The sequence below is a fragment of the Canis lupus genome, chromosome 23 (assembly GCF_011100685.1).
Source record: "Canis lupus familiaris isolate Mischka breed German Shepherd chromosome 23, alternate assembly UU_Cfam_GSD_1.0, whole genome shotgun sequence".
In the NCBI taxonomy this organism is placed as follows: Eukaryota; Metazoa; Chordata; class Mammalia; order Carnivora; family Canidae; genus Canis; species Canis lupus.
In genome coordinates, this window is record NC_049244.1 from 11,525,657 (window position 1) to 11,539,520 (window position 13,864).

The 13,864-nt window shown below is 45.4% G+C and overlaps 1 protein-coding gene across 5 annotated transcripts in view; it reads left to right on the top strand.

The window, feature by feature from the left end:
• TRAK1 (trafficking kinesin protein 1) overlaps nucleotides 1–13,864 on the top strand; it is a 162,355-nt gene that overhangs the window by 68,806 nt on the left and 79,685 nt on the right. For all 5 annotated transcript variants that reach the window (XM_038570543.1, XM_038570537.1, XM_038570538.1 and 2 more), the window contains one exon: nucleotides 5,205–5,399. Coding sequence is in view for 3 of the 5 variants with exons in the window: in XM_038570537.1 (XP_038426465.1) it covers nucleotides 5,205–5,399 (195 nt within the window). In the remaining 2 variants the exon portion in view is untranslated. The remainder of the gene's footprint in view (nucleotides 1–5,204; nucleotides 5,400–13,864) is intronic.

Consider the following 13,864-nt stretch of genomic DNA (forward strand, 5'->3'; position numbering starts at 1 on the left):
TCAGTTCTTTCTCCTGAGGGGCTCATAGTTAGTGCAGAAGGGATTGCAGAAAACACTCAACATTGTAGCAAAACACTCAATGTACCATGTACATAGCCACAGGACTGGAGTCCAGGAAAGCTTGAAATACAGGGTGACCTTTAAGTGGTATTTTGTGATGGAGTTTGCTGCGCAGTGAAGGGCTTTCTAGGCAGTGAGGACAGCTGGTATAAAAACCAAGATTTGTGAAAAAGTATCTTTAGCAAATGGTGAGAAGTTGATGTGGCTTAACCAAAGAGGTCTTGGATAAAACAGCAGAGCCTGCACTTGATAAGAGAGGATGTTTTAACAGAGACCGAGATAATAGTGGCTTCCACAAGGTAGACCTTTCTTTCCCTCCTCAAAGTCCCAGGGGAAGGGTAGACTCCATCAGGTAGATGGTCCCAGGCACCCAGGGTTGCTTGGGCGTTGCCTTTACTTGTATGATTTTTTTAAAAAATATTTTTAAAACATTTTTTATTTTTATTTTTTTAAGATTTTATTTACTTATTCATCAGAGACACAGAGAGAGAGAGAGGGGCAGAGTCACAGGCAGAGGGAGGAGCAGGCTCCATGCAGGGAGCCTGATGTGGGACTCGATCCCAGGTCTCCAGGATCATGCCCTGGGCTGAAGGCGGTGCTAAACCGCTGAGCCAGCCGGGCTGCCCTACTTGGGTGATTGAAGATGGTTTCAGCACCAGCTACCTCTCTGTATGTGACAGCTGGAGAAGCCATGGCCTAGAAGCTCTGTTCACATCCTGTTACCCGGACTTGGGGACATAACCTTACTGCAAGGGAAGATGGGAAATGTAGTTTTCGGCCAGGTGGCCCTGTGCCTAGCCACACCTTGGGAATTCCATTACCGAAAGGAAGAAGCAGAAATTGGATATTGGGAAACCTCTGTCCCATCGGCTTCTATCTTAGGAAAGCGTGGGCTGAAACATGAAGCACTTTATAGAGAGCCAGGAGGTTTGTAAAGCAGGGCAGTACCATGTTTTCAAAAAGCATCCTCTTTCCACAGATGGCACCAGTGGCCATGTGGCCAGCAACCACGGGGCTGTTGTAGTAACTCAAGAAGGAGGAGATCTACCCTGACTGCCTGGGTGAGCCTGGCCTTTTGATAGTTTGACAGGCTGGGCATTAGTGGGTTCCCAGCTATGGTTGCTGCACATCTGACTGAAGCCAAGGACCTGTTTGGATCTGAGTTCAATCAGCAGGCTGATGCCCTTTATTTGAGGTTTATCTGAGGACATGTTTTTATAGCTTGTTAATAATGTAAGTTGTGGGGGGTGCACCTGGGTGGCTTAGTTGGTTAAGCATCCAACTCTTGGTTCTGGCTCAGGTCATGAACTCAGGGTCCTGGGATCAAGCCCCTGTCATTAGGTTTTCAGTTCTGCTTCTCTTCTCCCTCCCCTTTGCCCCTCTCGCCATGCTCTCTCTCTCAAATAAAGAAACTTAAAAAAAAAATTGATGTGAGTTGGATCGGTGGAGAAATGACGACTGTCATTATATGTATAATGGGGTCCTTGCTTCCAGGTTGGGCCAAAAGTGCCCTTTTATACCATGAGCTTGAATAAGCTCCAGGAGAGGGGGCAGGGCCTTCTGGGGCCCCTGATCCTTCCTGGTTCTGCAGACAAGTTACTTCACTTCCTGTGCTCTAGAAGAGAAAATCATTCTCCTGCCTCCCTCATTTGTCAGTGTGTTTAACTGCACATCCCTATATGCTTGTGGAGCCATCTTCCTGCTGAGAACAGAACCTTCCTGATTAGAATATTCTGGGGATTCCCCAGTATTTCTTGTGTGCCTGCCTGGGAGACAGGTGGCAGAGGGGAAGGGTATAGATTTCAGACAGACAGTTGAGGCTTCTCAGGCTGCCAAATAATAGCTGCGTGGCCTTGACCAACAAGATATTCAACTGCTCCTGTGAATCTCTGCTTCCTCATCTGCAAAACAGAACAAATATAACCTGTCCCAGGTTGCTCAGAGGGTCAGAGAGTGCCCCGCAGGCTTGGGGCTTGCAACAGTGCAGGCATTCCTGGGGAATTCTTGAAGGTTCTCATGCTATGTTTATCCAACCTCAGGCCTGCGATATGTCTTCTCCGTGAGGCAAATGTGGTGCTCCCCTCCAAAGGAGGACCCCTGGGCCTTTGGTCCTGCAGCCCAGGTCAGGTTGAGGAATGCTCCCTGGGTCTCTGTAATCCTTCCCTATGTTCTGATTCTCTGGGCCTTTCAGGCGGCTGGTAACTTGCTGTGTTCATATGGCTGGTCCCATTATGGCAAAATCAAATACAGTGTTTTCTTTTTAAAAAGGCATTTTGGCTCAGTCTCACCTTTCAATATTTTATCTCACCTGTCATCACATGCTCTGAGCGAAACAATCTCTCTTGGACATAAAGACCCACACTGTAAATAGGTTGCCCTTCAGCCCCGGAAATGTGGAAGGACAGGTCAAGTCTCAGAGTTTGAGCAGCTGCCAACGTGCTCAGAAGTGACATGGTATTCTTAGAAGGGACTTTTGTTTGAGATTGTTGCCTTCCCCACCACCAAAAGCAGTGACACCAGAAGATTCTAGCCTGTTGCGAGGGTGAGTCATGCAGGAATGTGTTGGTCCTCTGCCTGTTCTCCTAGGCATAGGCTGGCAATGCCTTTTGTGGAACCAATCTGTGCTCAGTTAAGAGACGCCTCCAGTTGGGGGTGACCCCACGTCCCCTCAGTCACAAGGCTGCCATTTTATAACCACGAGGCAGCCTTTCAAAATGAGCTTTGTGGAAACTTGTCACTTGATTGTGAGGGGAGAAACCGATTGCTTAATTATGAGCCCATCTTGAGCCTCTTGGGTGGCGTTTTGTTGGTGGTGGGAGGTGAGAAGAAACACAAGACCTCTGTCTTGAGGTTGGGCTGTTGGCTCTGGCCTCCGGGAGGAGGCAACTTCTGTTCCCAGCAGACCTTTGCAAAGTGGCAGAGGGGCTCTGGTCTGCTTTTCAGCTGGCTGAAATGCCAGGAGCGCTCCCAGTGACATTTCCCACACAACGCAGAGAATCCAAGTGTTCAGATGTTATCCCCCCTCCAGTCCCTATCTAAGAAAAATTCTAAATGTCTTCACTTTGTACTTATTTTTCTTCTCTTTCCTTAGTGCTTGCGAAACCACACTGACTTCCTGAATTGAAATGTTCTGCAGTGAAGCTTTGCATATTAAGTTGAGCGAAAAGGGGTTGTGCGGGGGAAGAGGGGTGCAAGAGGGTGTGTGGGGAGCGAGAAGGAGATAAGAGGAGTCTGACAGGTGCATTCAGTGGGGTCTTGCTCAAAGGGAGACACTTGGTCACTGAATGCTCCCTTTACCTGTGATTTGGTATTTTTTTGCCTGCCATGTAGCATAAACCATGAAGGACAGAGGGATTTTGGTAAGTCTCTGGCATAGCTGTTCTGGGCATGGGAGGCTCCGTATTCTACTTGAGTGTGAGCGGCTCTGTAGGCACTGCCTTGCTGCTTGCCTTTGCTTTGGTTCAGGCCAGGAGCAGCAAAGGGACTGATCTTCCCTGCTGTGCTGGCTTTGTTTCTCCAGTGAACTCCTGAACACCTGCCTGGGGCTCTTCCTACCACCTCCCCTTCCTGCTGGCCACACCCTGGGATTCGCTCCCACTATTTGCACCACTCACTTCCTCCGTGGGTGTTCAGACGGGGCCTCCCTCCTTTGATGCCACCTTCCACGTCCTCAAATGACTCATGACTGTGATCTCTCATCAGCACCTCTTCCTTACTTTACCTTGCCCATGTGTGGTTTCCTGGTTCTTGAGAGGATTTTCTCCTCCTGCCTCTCCCTGCACTTTGGAGAGGGACAGGAGTCCGAATCTCATGCTCTGCTCTCCACCTTGATCCTGGCCCCCGCCTTTGTTTACTACTTCAAGGCAAGGACACTGTGCAATAACCTTCTTAATTGCTCTTACTGCATTCTTCTTTATCTTTCAAGTGATTTTTCTCATTGAAGCCTCATTCCTCGAATGAAAGACCCAGTTAACTCTCTTGCCCAGCCATGAGGACCACAGGTGCTTCGGTTTATTTATGGGTTCCCAAGACCTCCACTGCTCCCACCTGCCATTTACCATCATGAGTCATGAATACTCTCTGTGAACTGGCCCAGTATGGTGACTGATGTCAAAATTAGTGGAGAGATCATCAACATGCATCCATTAGCATTTATTTTACTTCACTGTTCTCAGGGGTAGAGAAATTGTGGAAGACTGGTCTTGTCCTGGGTACATTTGCTGTGGTGTTGTGTTTACAGTTTAATTAAAAGGCCTCTGTTGTAGTGTGCTTTATATGGGTTGATTTACCTTCATAAGCATTATGGGGCATCTTTTGAGCACAGTCTAGGCCAGGACCTATGAGGGGTACGGTGATAGATTGAGAACAACTGCTGATGGAAATTTGCCATCTCACAGGGGAATGTGTTGGATACTAAAATAGAATAGATAGATAGAAGATAGAATGTAACACTGCCAAAACACTGTATTAATATAGAAGGGAGGAGAGAGGTTAATTCTGCATGACTGCATGACGTGCTCAAAACACCAACATTTCTGGGATGATCCAGCTCTGCCTTCAATGGAGGAGCATTTGTTGCTTTAATGGGTGGAAGTCCCACAAGAATACAAGCACTGCAAGAGCAGGACCACGACTGTTGTGTTACTGTTGCATCTCCTGTGTCCCTGGGACTCAGGATGTATTTGGGTGGATGAATGGAAAGAAATACAGGCCGATCCACAATTCGGGGAATTAAATGAAGGCAAAATCCCAGATGAAGGGATGGCTTGACTGGTTAAGAGTAGCAGGAAGAAATTAGACATATTGGTGAAATTGTAACTGCTTTGGTTTATGCATCAAGTGATTGAAAGAGAATGGTCAGAGAAATAGTTGGGAAGAATGAGCCCAGAAAGCACACGAATTGTGGCTTTACTTCGAATGAAGTGGGCCGCTAAATGGTATAGGAACTATTTTGGGTAGGTCTTGTAAGTTTCAAGAATGGATTTTAAATTGGCAAAAAAGATCTCTGATGTGGCCGTAGCTGGCCTCTCCATGCTGTGGGTAAGTAGCTGAAGGTATCTGTTGAGGCCACAAGGCCAGTTAGCTGGCAGCAGCAAGGCCAAAACCATTTCTGGGCTCTCATTTCCCTATTTTCTTCTCTCCAGACGTGTGCAACAGCACCGATCTTCCGGAAGTCGAGATCATTAGCCTGCTGGAGGAGCAGCTGCCCCATTATAAGTTAAGAGCCGACACCATCTACGGTTATGACCACGACGACTGGCTCCATACACCCCTCATTTCTCCAGATGCCAACATTGACCTTACAACCGAGCAAATTGAAGAGACGCTGAAGTACTTCCGTGAGTAGTTCCTTTTGTTTGGTGAGGCACTGCAATGGCCCATGCTTCTTAGCTGTGGCCCTGCATGGGACCTTTGTACTGGTTAGCAGGTCTTACAGCCTACCATTCATGGAAGGGTGCTCCAGGAAATGTGGCTGTAGGGTTTAGTCTCACACATGGCCTTGATTTTGAGTGTTATGAATAGACATTTTAGTGTATCAGGGACCAAGTACGAAATTTCATTTGAACCAGTTTTCTCATAACTGTAGAGAAGAATTTGAAAATGCTCCCATTTCCCCCCTCTTACCAAAATACCATCTGAATCCTTAGAAACTCCCTGAGAAGGAGTTTGCATTTAAACCAAAGGTACTGGGAATTCTTGGCTGCTTAGTATTATTTATAGGACATAGCAAAACATGTATAACAAGGCTGACAATTTTTCTTCTTTTTTAAAAAATTGAAGTATAATTGATATATAACATTATATTAATTTTAGATGTACAACATAATGACTTGATATTTGTCCACGTTACAGAATGCACCACCACAATAAGTCTTGTTAACATCTGTCCCCATACAGAGTTAGAAAAAAATTTTTTTCTCATGGGGAGAACTTTTGAGATCTGCTCTCTTAGCAATTTTCAAATATGCAATACATAATATTAACTGTGGTCACCATGCTGTACATTTTATTCCCATGACATATTCATTTTATAACTGGAAGTTTGTACCTTTGACCCCCTTCACTTGTTTCTTCTACCTCCCCAACCTTCCTGCCTCTGGCAACCACCTGTCTGTTTTCTATATCTGTGAACTTAGTTTTCCAAGGCTAATGATTTCTGTATGAAAGCCCACTAAGCTGGTTATTCAGGAAAATCAAAAGGCTGCTCCAGTGACAAACTAGTTCTGCCTTGGGCTGACACCTGGTAGGGTGAGCAGTACACTAGGTGGGTTCTCTCCCCCCACCCCGCCCCCCACTTCCCAGTGTGTGAAACCTGATTTTGCAGATTTAGAAAACGTGATAATTTTAAAAATTCATGCTAATGATGTTTCTGATGTTCATTCAAGAGGTGCCTTTGTAGAAATAATTTTACTCTTTAGAAATTCACTGCAGCCCTATGAGATGGGTAGGACAGACCAGCTCTCCTTTGTCTTAAAACTTCTGACTTTAAAATTCCAGTCAACTTTAGCCTAGTCTAAATTAGTGATGTCACTTTGGAAGTGACATCATTTACATACCTGTGTATCATTATGTCACCTTTAAAAATAAAAAGTATAGCAATCTTGCTTCTACTTGATGGTAACATGGTTCAAAACGAGCTTATAACAGCAGTAAGTTTTCTGTAATTATTGCCTCAATACAGAATGATCTCCAGTGTTCTTAAATTTGGGAAATCACTTATAATGAGTTGGAACTACAAGTTTCTCTTTTAGAAAGTATCTGGGGCTATTTTCACATTTTCTCTATTAGATGTTAATGAGGAAGGAATTTTGTTTAGACTGACCTGTGTTTTATACCTAAGACAAATCCTACGGTCTTTGTGAACACAGCAGATAATCCATTTCAACAGGAATAAAAATAGAATAGTCCATACCAGGGCAGATATGAAGCATGTTAGACTTGTACCAGTGTTCACATTGGAGCTTTAGAATTTCTGATGTGTCTGGTAGCATATAGGAAGCTCTTTGGCAGTCACTTCTGTTGACGCACGGTATCTGTTACACCAAGAGATGTGGTGGTGGGTAGAAAACTGTCCGGAGTCACGTCCTTGGCAGGTTCTGTATTTGGTTCCTTCAGACTGCTTCACGGTATAATTCACAGCAGAACTATTTTTTCAAAACTCCTCGTGTGTTACTTAATCTTCCTTAAGAGATTGTGTGATTCTGTTGGACCCTGCTTGGCTGTTTCTGTCACCGGAGGCTCCTGGATCCCTTCTCATACACAGATTAACCACTTACATTCACAGCATAGTGGGAACCATCCACAGGGAGTACTTCACTGTTTTTGTAGAATTTTCCTATGAATTGCTCCTTTCATCCCTGTGAAATGTCTGCAGTTTGGGCAGGGCTGGTTTGATTCTCAAGGAAGTAGAAGCATAGAATTTATTCCATAGTACTGATCTCCCATCTTTTCAAATACTTGCAACAGCAGACTTGAACAGACACTGTGGCTTATTTCTGTTTGTTCGTTCTGTTTTTATTTATTTATTTTTAAGATCGTATCTATCTATCATCATCATCTATCTATATCTATCTATCTATCATCTATCTATTTATTTTAGACAAAGAGGATGTGTGCAGGAGAGCATGTGTGCAGGTCGGGGGTAGGGGCAAGGGAGAGAGAGAATCCCAAGCGGACTCCCTGCTGTGTGTAGAGCCTGAACTGGGGGCTTGATTGCAGTTGATCCTAGGACCCTGTGATCATGACCTGAGCTGAAATCAGGAATGGAACACTCTTAACCAACTGAACCACCTAGGTGCCCCAGTTACATATTTAAGGGAGGGAGAAAAAAAATATGATGGATTTGGCAGTGGATAAAACAAATTATACTAAGATTAGAAGAAACAAAGTAAATGCTGAGCAGAGGTTCTAAAGGTGCTTAGAGCATAGTTTGCCCCAAGTCTGACCTTAATTCTGTATTTTCTTCTGTGATACTTGCACTTAGAGCAAAGTAGGTATTTGCTAACTTGATTAAATGAATGATCAGGGTTAGCTCTTACATATAGCACACTCCTCAGCAGGGATTTCAAACTGAGGTCCTAGGACCCCCAAAAAGTCTGTAGAGGGAAATTGGGGATTCTGTGAAGTTCTAAAGGAATGAAACGATGTCTTTATTTTCACTAACTTCTAACTGAAATGCAGCATTTCCTGTCACTGTGAAGATAGAAAACAAAAAATGGTGGTATTAGCAGGACCTGTGACTTTTTCACCAATAGAAATCAAGATTTTCATGTCATGTTGCAGTGGAAACAGATACTTTGAAATACCACCTTTACTCATCACTGCTTTGAAATTACATTCATTATTAGGCATGCCGATAGCCCTTGCTATCTAATACATTGATAATGAAGCTCTTATAGCACAGACTTTTTGCAAGTTTTAATAACTGCATTGTAATACAATTGGTTTCCTTTTGTAGTCCTTTGTATTTTATGTTATGTTTTCAACTGTTTATTCTTTTTTTTTTTAATTTTATTTATTTATTCATGAGAGACACAGAGACACAGGCAGAGGGAGGAGGAGGCTCCTTGCAGGGAGCCCAATGTGGGACTCGATCCCAGGTCTCCAGGATCACGCCCCTGGCCGAAGGCGGCACTAAACCGCTGAGCCACCCGGGCTACCTTCATCTCTTTCTTCTAAGGAGGGGTGCGTGAGCCTTGCCAAGCTGGCTGAGAGGTCAGTGGAAAGCACAGATCAGGGGCCCTGCTCTGTGCATGGTGTCCTCTTTGGGTTTCATTGTTTGTTTACACGTGCGTAACTAGGAGATGCTCTGGCCACGACACAGTGACTCACCTGTGTGTGTTAAATCAGTTGTGAGGTGTGTGAGAAGATAACAGAGCTGTTTCCTCTTAGGTTTATTTTCTTATCAGTTAGGACAGTGGTTCTCTGTTATGGGTGGGAGTGGGGAGAAGAGACCCTAGAGATTTTGATAATGGGAGATGAGGTAAAACTCAGTCCCCTTCCTTACAGGCTGTCCCTCAGAGTAGAGAAATTACACTTTGCCTTTTAAATCTGGCCCTTATCTGGCCTGTTGTTTTTGTTTGTTTTGTTTTTTAGTATATGTACTGCCAAAGTGAGTACTTTTATTTTTTTATTTTCATTTTTTTTTTTTTTTTTTTTTTTTTTTTAAATTTTTATTTATTTATGATAGTCACAGAGAGAGAGAGAGAGAGAGAGAGAGGCAGAGGGAGAAGCAGGCTCCATGCACCGGGAGCCCGACGTGGGATTCGATCCCGGGTCTCCAGGATCGCGCCCTGGGCCAAAGGCAGGCGCTAAACCGCTGCGCCACCCAGGGATCCCCTATTTTTTTTATTTTCAGTAGCCTCTGTGCTTAATGTGGGGCTTGAGCTCCCAACCCCGAGATTAGGAGTCATATGCTTTGCCCATTGAGCCAGCCAGGTGTCCCTCACCTGGCTTGTTAAGAAGAGGTGTCTACCTTTTTGGGGGTCTACCTTTACCAGGTGGTAGAATGACCCTTTCAGGCAAATATTTAACAGGTTGATTTTTTGACTCCGGGGAGTGTGGGAAACACAGAACATGAAAATGATTCACACAGCAAACGTACCCATAGATAGGGGACATTTAGGACTAAGTGGTCTAGGAGGAAGAAAGAACAGTCAACGTGTAGCCCTTGCCGGTATCAGGCACTGCTCCTAATTCCTTACATGTATCTCATTCAGTTCTCACAGTGACCTCTGGGAGAGAGTCTTGCTGTCCCCATCCTGCAGGTGAGGACACTGAGGCACAGGGAAGTTAAGACGCTTGCCCAAGGTCACACAGCTAGCACAGTGGGGTGCTGAATTTCAAACCTACGTTGTCTGGTTTGACTGCATGCTTTACTTTCTCAGAAGAGCAAAATGAGAAAACCATTTAAGAATAAAGCTTACTTGGAAAACATGATACAAAGAGCAAACCCTCAGTTTGACTGTATCAGGAACTATTTATTTATAAAATGTGTGTCCCACATATTCAAAATTCAACTTTTGTTTTTTCCCCATAAAGGTCGGTGTCCCAAGCGACAATCAGCCAGATATAACTTAATTTCAACTTGAGGTTTCCTCCCTTCTTCCCTGTGGTTTTGTCTCTGTCCTGTGGTCTGGAGGTCATGCTTCCCCATCTCTGGTGGAAATGACTTGTGGGTGCTGTGGACCTTTCTTGCCACACAGCATTCTGCAGACACCAGACATGAAGGCAGCTGTGTTGGTGCCAGGTGGCTGTGGTCCTCATTTCCAGGGCCTGCTCTCTGTAACTTTTTTTTTTTTTTTTTAAGATTTTAAGATTTATTTATTCATGAGAGACATACAGAGAGGGGGAGGTGGGGAGAGAGAGAGAGAAAGAGAGAGAGAGAGAGAGAGGCAGGCTCTTCTCAGGGAGCCCGATGTGGGACTTGGTCCCGGATTCCGGGATCAGGCCCTGAGCCGAAGGCAGATGATCAACTGCTGAGCCACCCAGGCGTCCCTCTCTGTATCTCTTTGGTTAAGGAGACAACTCGGTCAAAAGAAAAGAAAAGAAATCTCTTTATGTCTCAAGTGCATAGGATTCTCTGGCCATTTCACCTCTGACTTTACCTGGAATAATCTTTTTTCCTGAGGAGAAGAGAAGGTCATAAGGCAAATAAGAGTTTCAAGACATTGTTCTATTGTTTACTTTTGCTGTAAAGTAATCTCAATCAGCCAACAAGTATTTACTGAGCGCCTGGTACGCACCTGTAATCCTTTGTGAACTTGACTTGTTTGAGTTCCAGCTGAGGTTTTCTGGCTAAGGAAGTGAAAACATCTCTTGGATTATTGATTTTCTTCCCTTACCTAAGCAGAGACTTTGCCACTGGCTCGGGCTAACCCAGGAAGCCCTCAAGGCCTCTGCTGGCATCCTGCACGGGGTGGCTTGCCTTGCTTATTCGGGAGAAGCCAATAGGGTCCGGGGACTTCCACATTCAACCAGGTCCCTGTGCCATTTTAAATTTTTTTAAAAAAGATTTGTCTATTTATTTATTCATGATGGGGGGGGTTGGGCAGAGACACAGGAGGAGGGAGAAGTAGGCTCCATGCCGGAGGCGACGTGGGACTCGATCCCGGGACTCCAGGATCGCGCCCTGGGCCAAAGGCAGGCGCTAAACCACTGAGCCACCCAGGGATCCCCCATTTTAATTTTTTAAAGTTTAACTTAAACAAAAAATTCACAACCGTTGCTGGAGCACCCAAGGCCTATGGCAAAGTGGCTGTCCCTAAGGTCATGCATGGTGTCTACCTTGCGTGGGCTAGGGGTCGTGTGTGGGTCCCCCTACTCCGCACCCCGGCGCTCTGGGGTTGTGTCCGTGGAGGAGTGAGTGCAACCCACAGTCAATAATCATACACATTTCCACGCATTTCCACTGTATCATTCACTTGTGTCCACATGGTCCCAGGCGTCATGAGTGTTTGTACAAGCCTATGTGTCACGCTTTACCATCTTAGGACTTGTTGCGGGTCAGCAGGGAGTCTGCTCGGGGACGAGCCATGAAGGCCCAGAGCATCTGCAGGGGTCTCACTGGCCAGAGCGTGGGCTGGCCCTGGATGTCTTGATGCTCCTGGAGCAGGGCTGACGTAGCAACCACTCCTTTCTGGACACTTGCCCTCCTGTCTTTCGGGCCGGTCCTTCCAACCTCTCTCACTGGGTTTTTCTCTTCTTCTGAGCTAAATCAGTGGTTGTTCGATCCTGATGAACTGAGAGAGCTTTTAAAAATAAGCCCTTCTTGAAATGGTATTTAAGCCCGTAATTCAAATGTCCAGGTAAGTGTGATGTGCTGCTGTAAATGTCAGGACGCCCAGCCTGCATCTCCCTGTGTGCTCCCCTCCCAAGGCTTAAGTACCAGCTACATGCTAGCTACTCCCAAATTTCTGTCCAGTTCTGATTCCCCTTTCCCACCTTCCCTTCCCAGCTCCAGGCTCCCATATGTAGTCATTAACTTAGCACATCCACTGTCAATATTTCCGCCCCTCCTTACACGTTTGTCTTGATAAATGTGACATGATTTCCCCCCATTTCTGCATCCTGCTGGCTGTTAGCCAGCTCTGTTAATTCTTCTTGCGTGTGTATCTCAGATCCCTCCTCTGACCCTGCTGCCACTGTCATGGGGGAAGCCAGTGCCGTCCCATTCCTGGGCTGCTGAAACTTTACTTTTCTACTACTCTCTTTTATATCAGCAGCCCGGCTGGCCTTGTCTCGAGATCCACTCAGGTTATGCTGCTACTTTGCTTCTCACTGCTCTTTCAATAAAAGGCAGAGTCTTCTAGGACCCTGTGACTTGGCTCTTGGCCTCTCTCCAGCCAGCCTCATTGCACCTTCTTAACCTTGTACCAGCCCCACTGTGGACACGCCACCCTTGCCTCACAGAGGCTCCCTCTGAACCCCTCCTCTTTCTTTCCTGTTCTCTAATTCTCAGCACCAATGTGCCCTCTTCAGAGTAGCCTTCCCCCCGAAGCCTTCCTTGAGCACCAATCTGTGATGTCCCTCCCCATTCCTTTCTGCTGCCTTCATGGCTCTCATCTCCCTGTTTGCTTACATTGTGATAATGCAAACAATAATAATACAGAGTCACCTTTATGGAGTGCTTCCTGTTTGCTGAGCTTGTGCTAAACGCTTTACCTTCATGAGTCCATTAGGACACACACACTGGATTGTGATCCCCTCTTTGTTAAATGATTTTTTTCAGATACAATGCACTGGTGTATCCAAACTGGATTGGCTATTTAATCCTTAATTTAGTTTTTAAGGTATTAAACTTAACTTTCATAGATACAGCTCTTTTTTGGTGTTATTCATGAAATGATAAACGTAATTGCGTGATTACATTAACAAGCAAAACAGAAATGAACAGGTTTGGGAACAAACACCCATGACAATTGGTAGGGAAAGAGCATGATTCCTAAGAGCCCATATGCCCAGGCTCGAGAGACAGTGGCTGGCTGGCGGGCAGTGGCAGCAGGCAGTGGACTTTCTGGGGGCCACAGGCTCTTATTTTGGCTACAGGTCAACTAGGAGTTGGGAATAGAGAAGCTTGTAGCACATCCCTTCTTTTTAGCCAAGACAAGAAGTCTCCTCATCACGAGATGTGGTCTTTGAAGTGTTCATGTTCGAGGGGTACCCAGGTGAAGATCAAATAGGAAACATCCTGATTTGAGTATTTCCCACTGGAACTTTTATTTATAATGTGTATCTGTGAGCAGCTGAATTGTGCCTGGCAATGTAGTTCTGCCTCCCTTCAGACCTGCCATCTCTGGTTTGGTTATTTTTCATTTTTGGTAAAAATCTCTTTTCTCCTTCCTCTGCTTAACAGTGGATGCTTGTCAGTCTTTTTTCTTAGGTTCTCCTGCCTCCCCCCACCATCCTTTGCTTTGGTCATTGTGTCTCTGGAGGCGGTGTCTACATCTCTCTCTCTACCCACAGGATGGAGTCTCACATAAGCTGAACACAAGTTTGTCATCTTCACGCCTGCCTTTCTTACCAGCTGCCTGACTTCCACGGAGACCCCAAGGCACTTGGCAGCTGCCCATGCCTCGTCCCATCTGTTGTGTCCTCAGAGGCACCCATTGCCTTGAGAGATAGTGTCCACTTCTGATTTTCGGGGTAGAGGAAGCAGGGATGCTTGTCACTGTTTGACAGAATCATGGAGCCCACTCCATGTCTCATCTTTTAGCATCTGGCTGTGTAGTGAACATAAATGGCCTCTAAAGGGAGTGAGATTTTAAAAATAATACATAAAAGTACATAAAAGTGTGCTAATTAT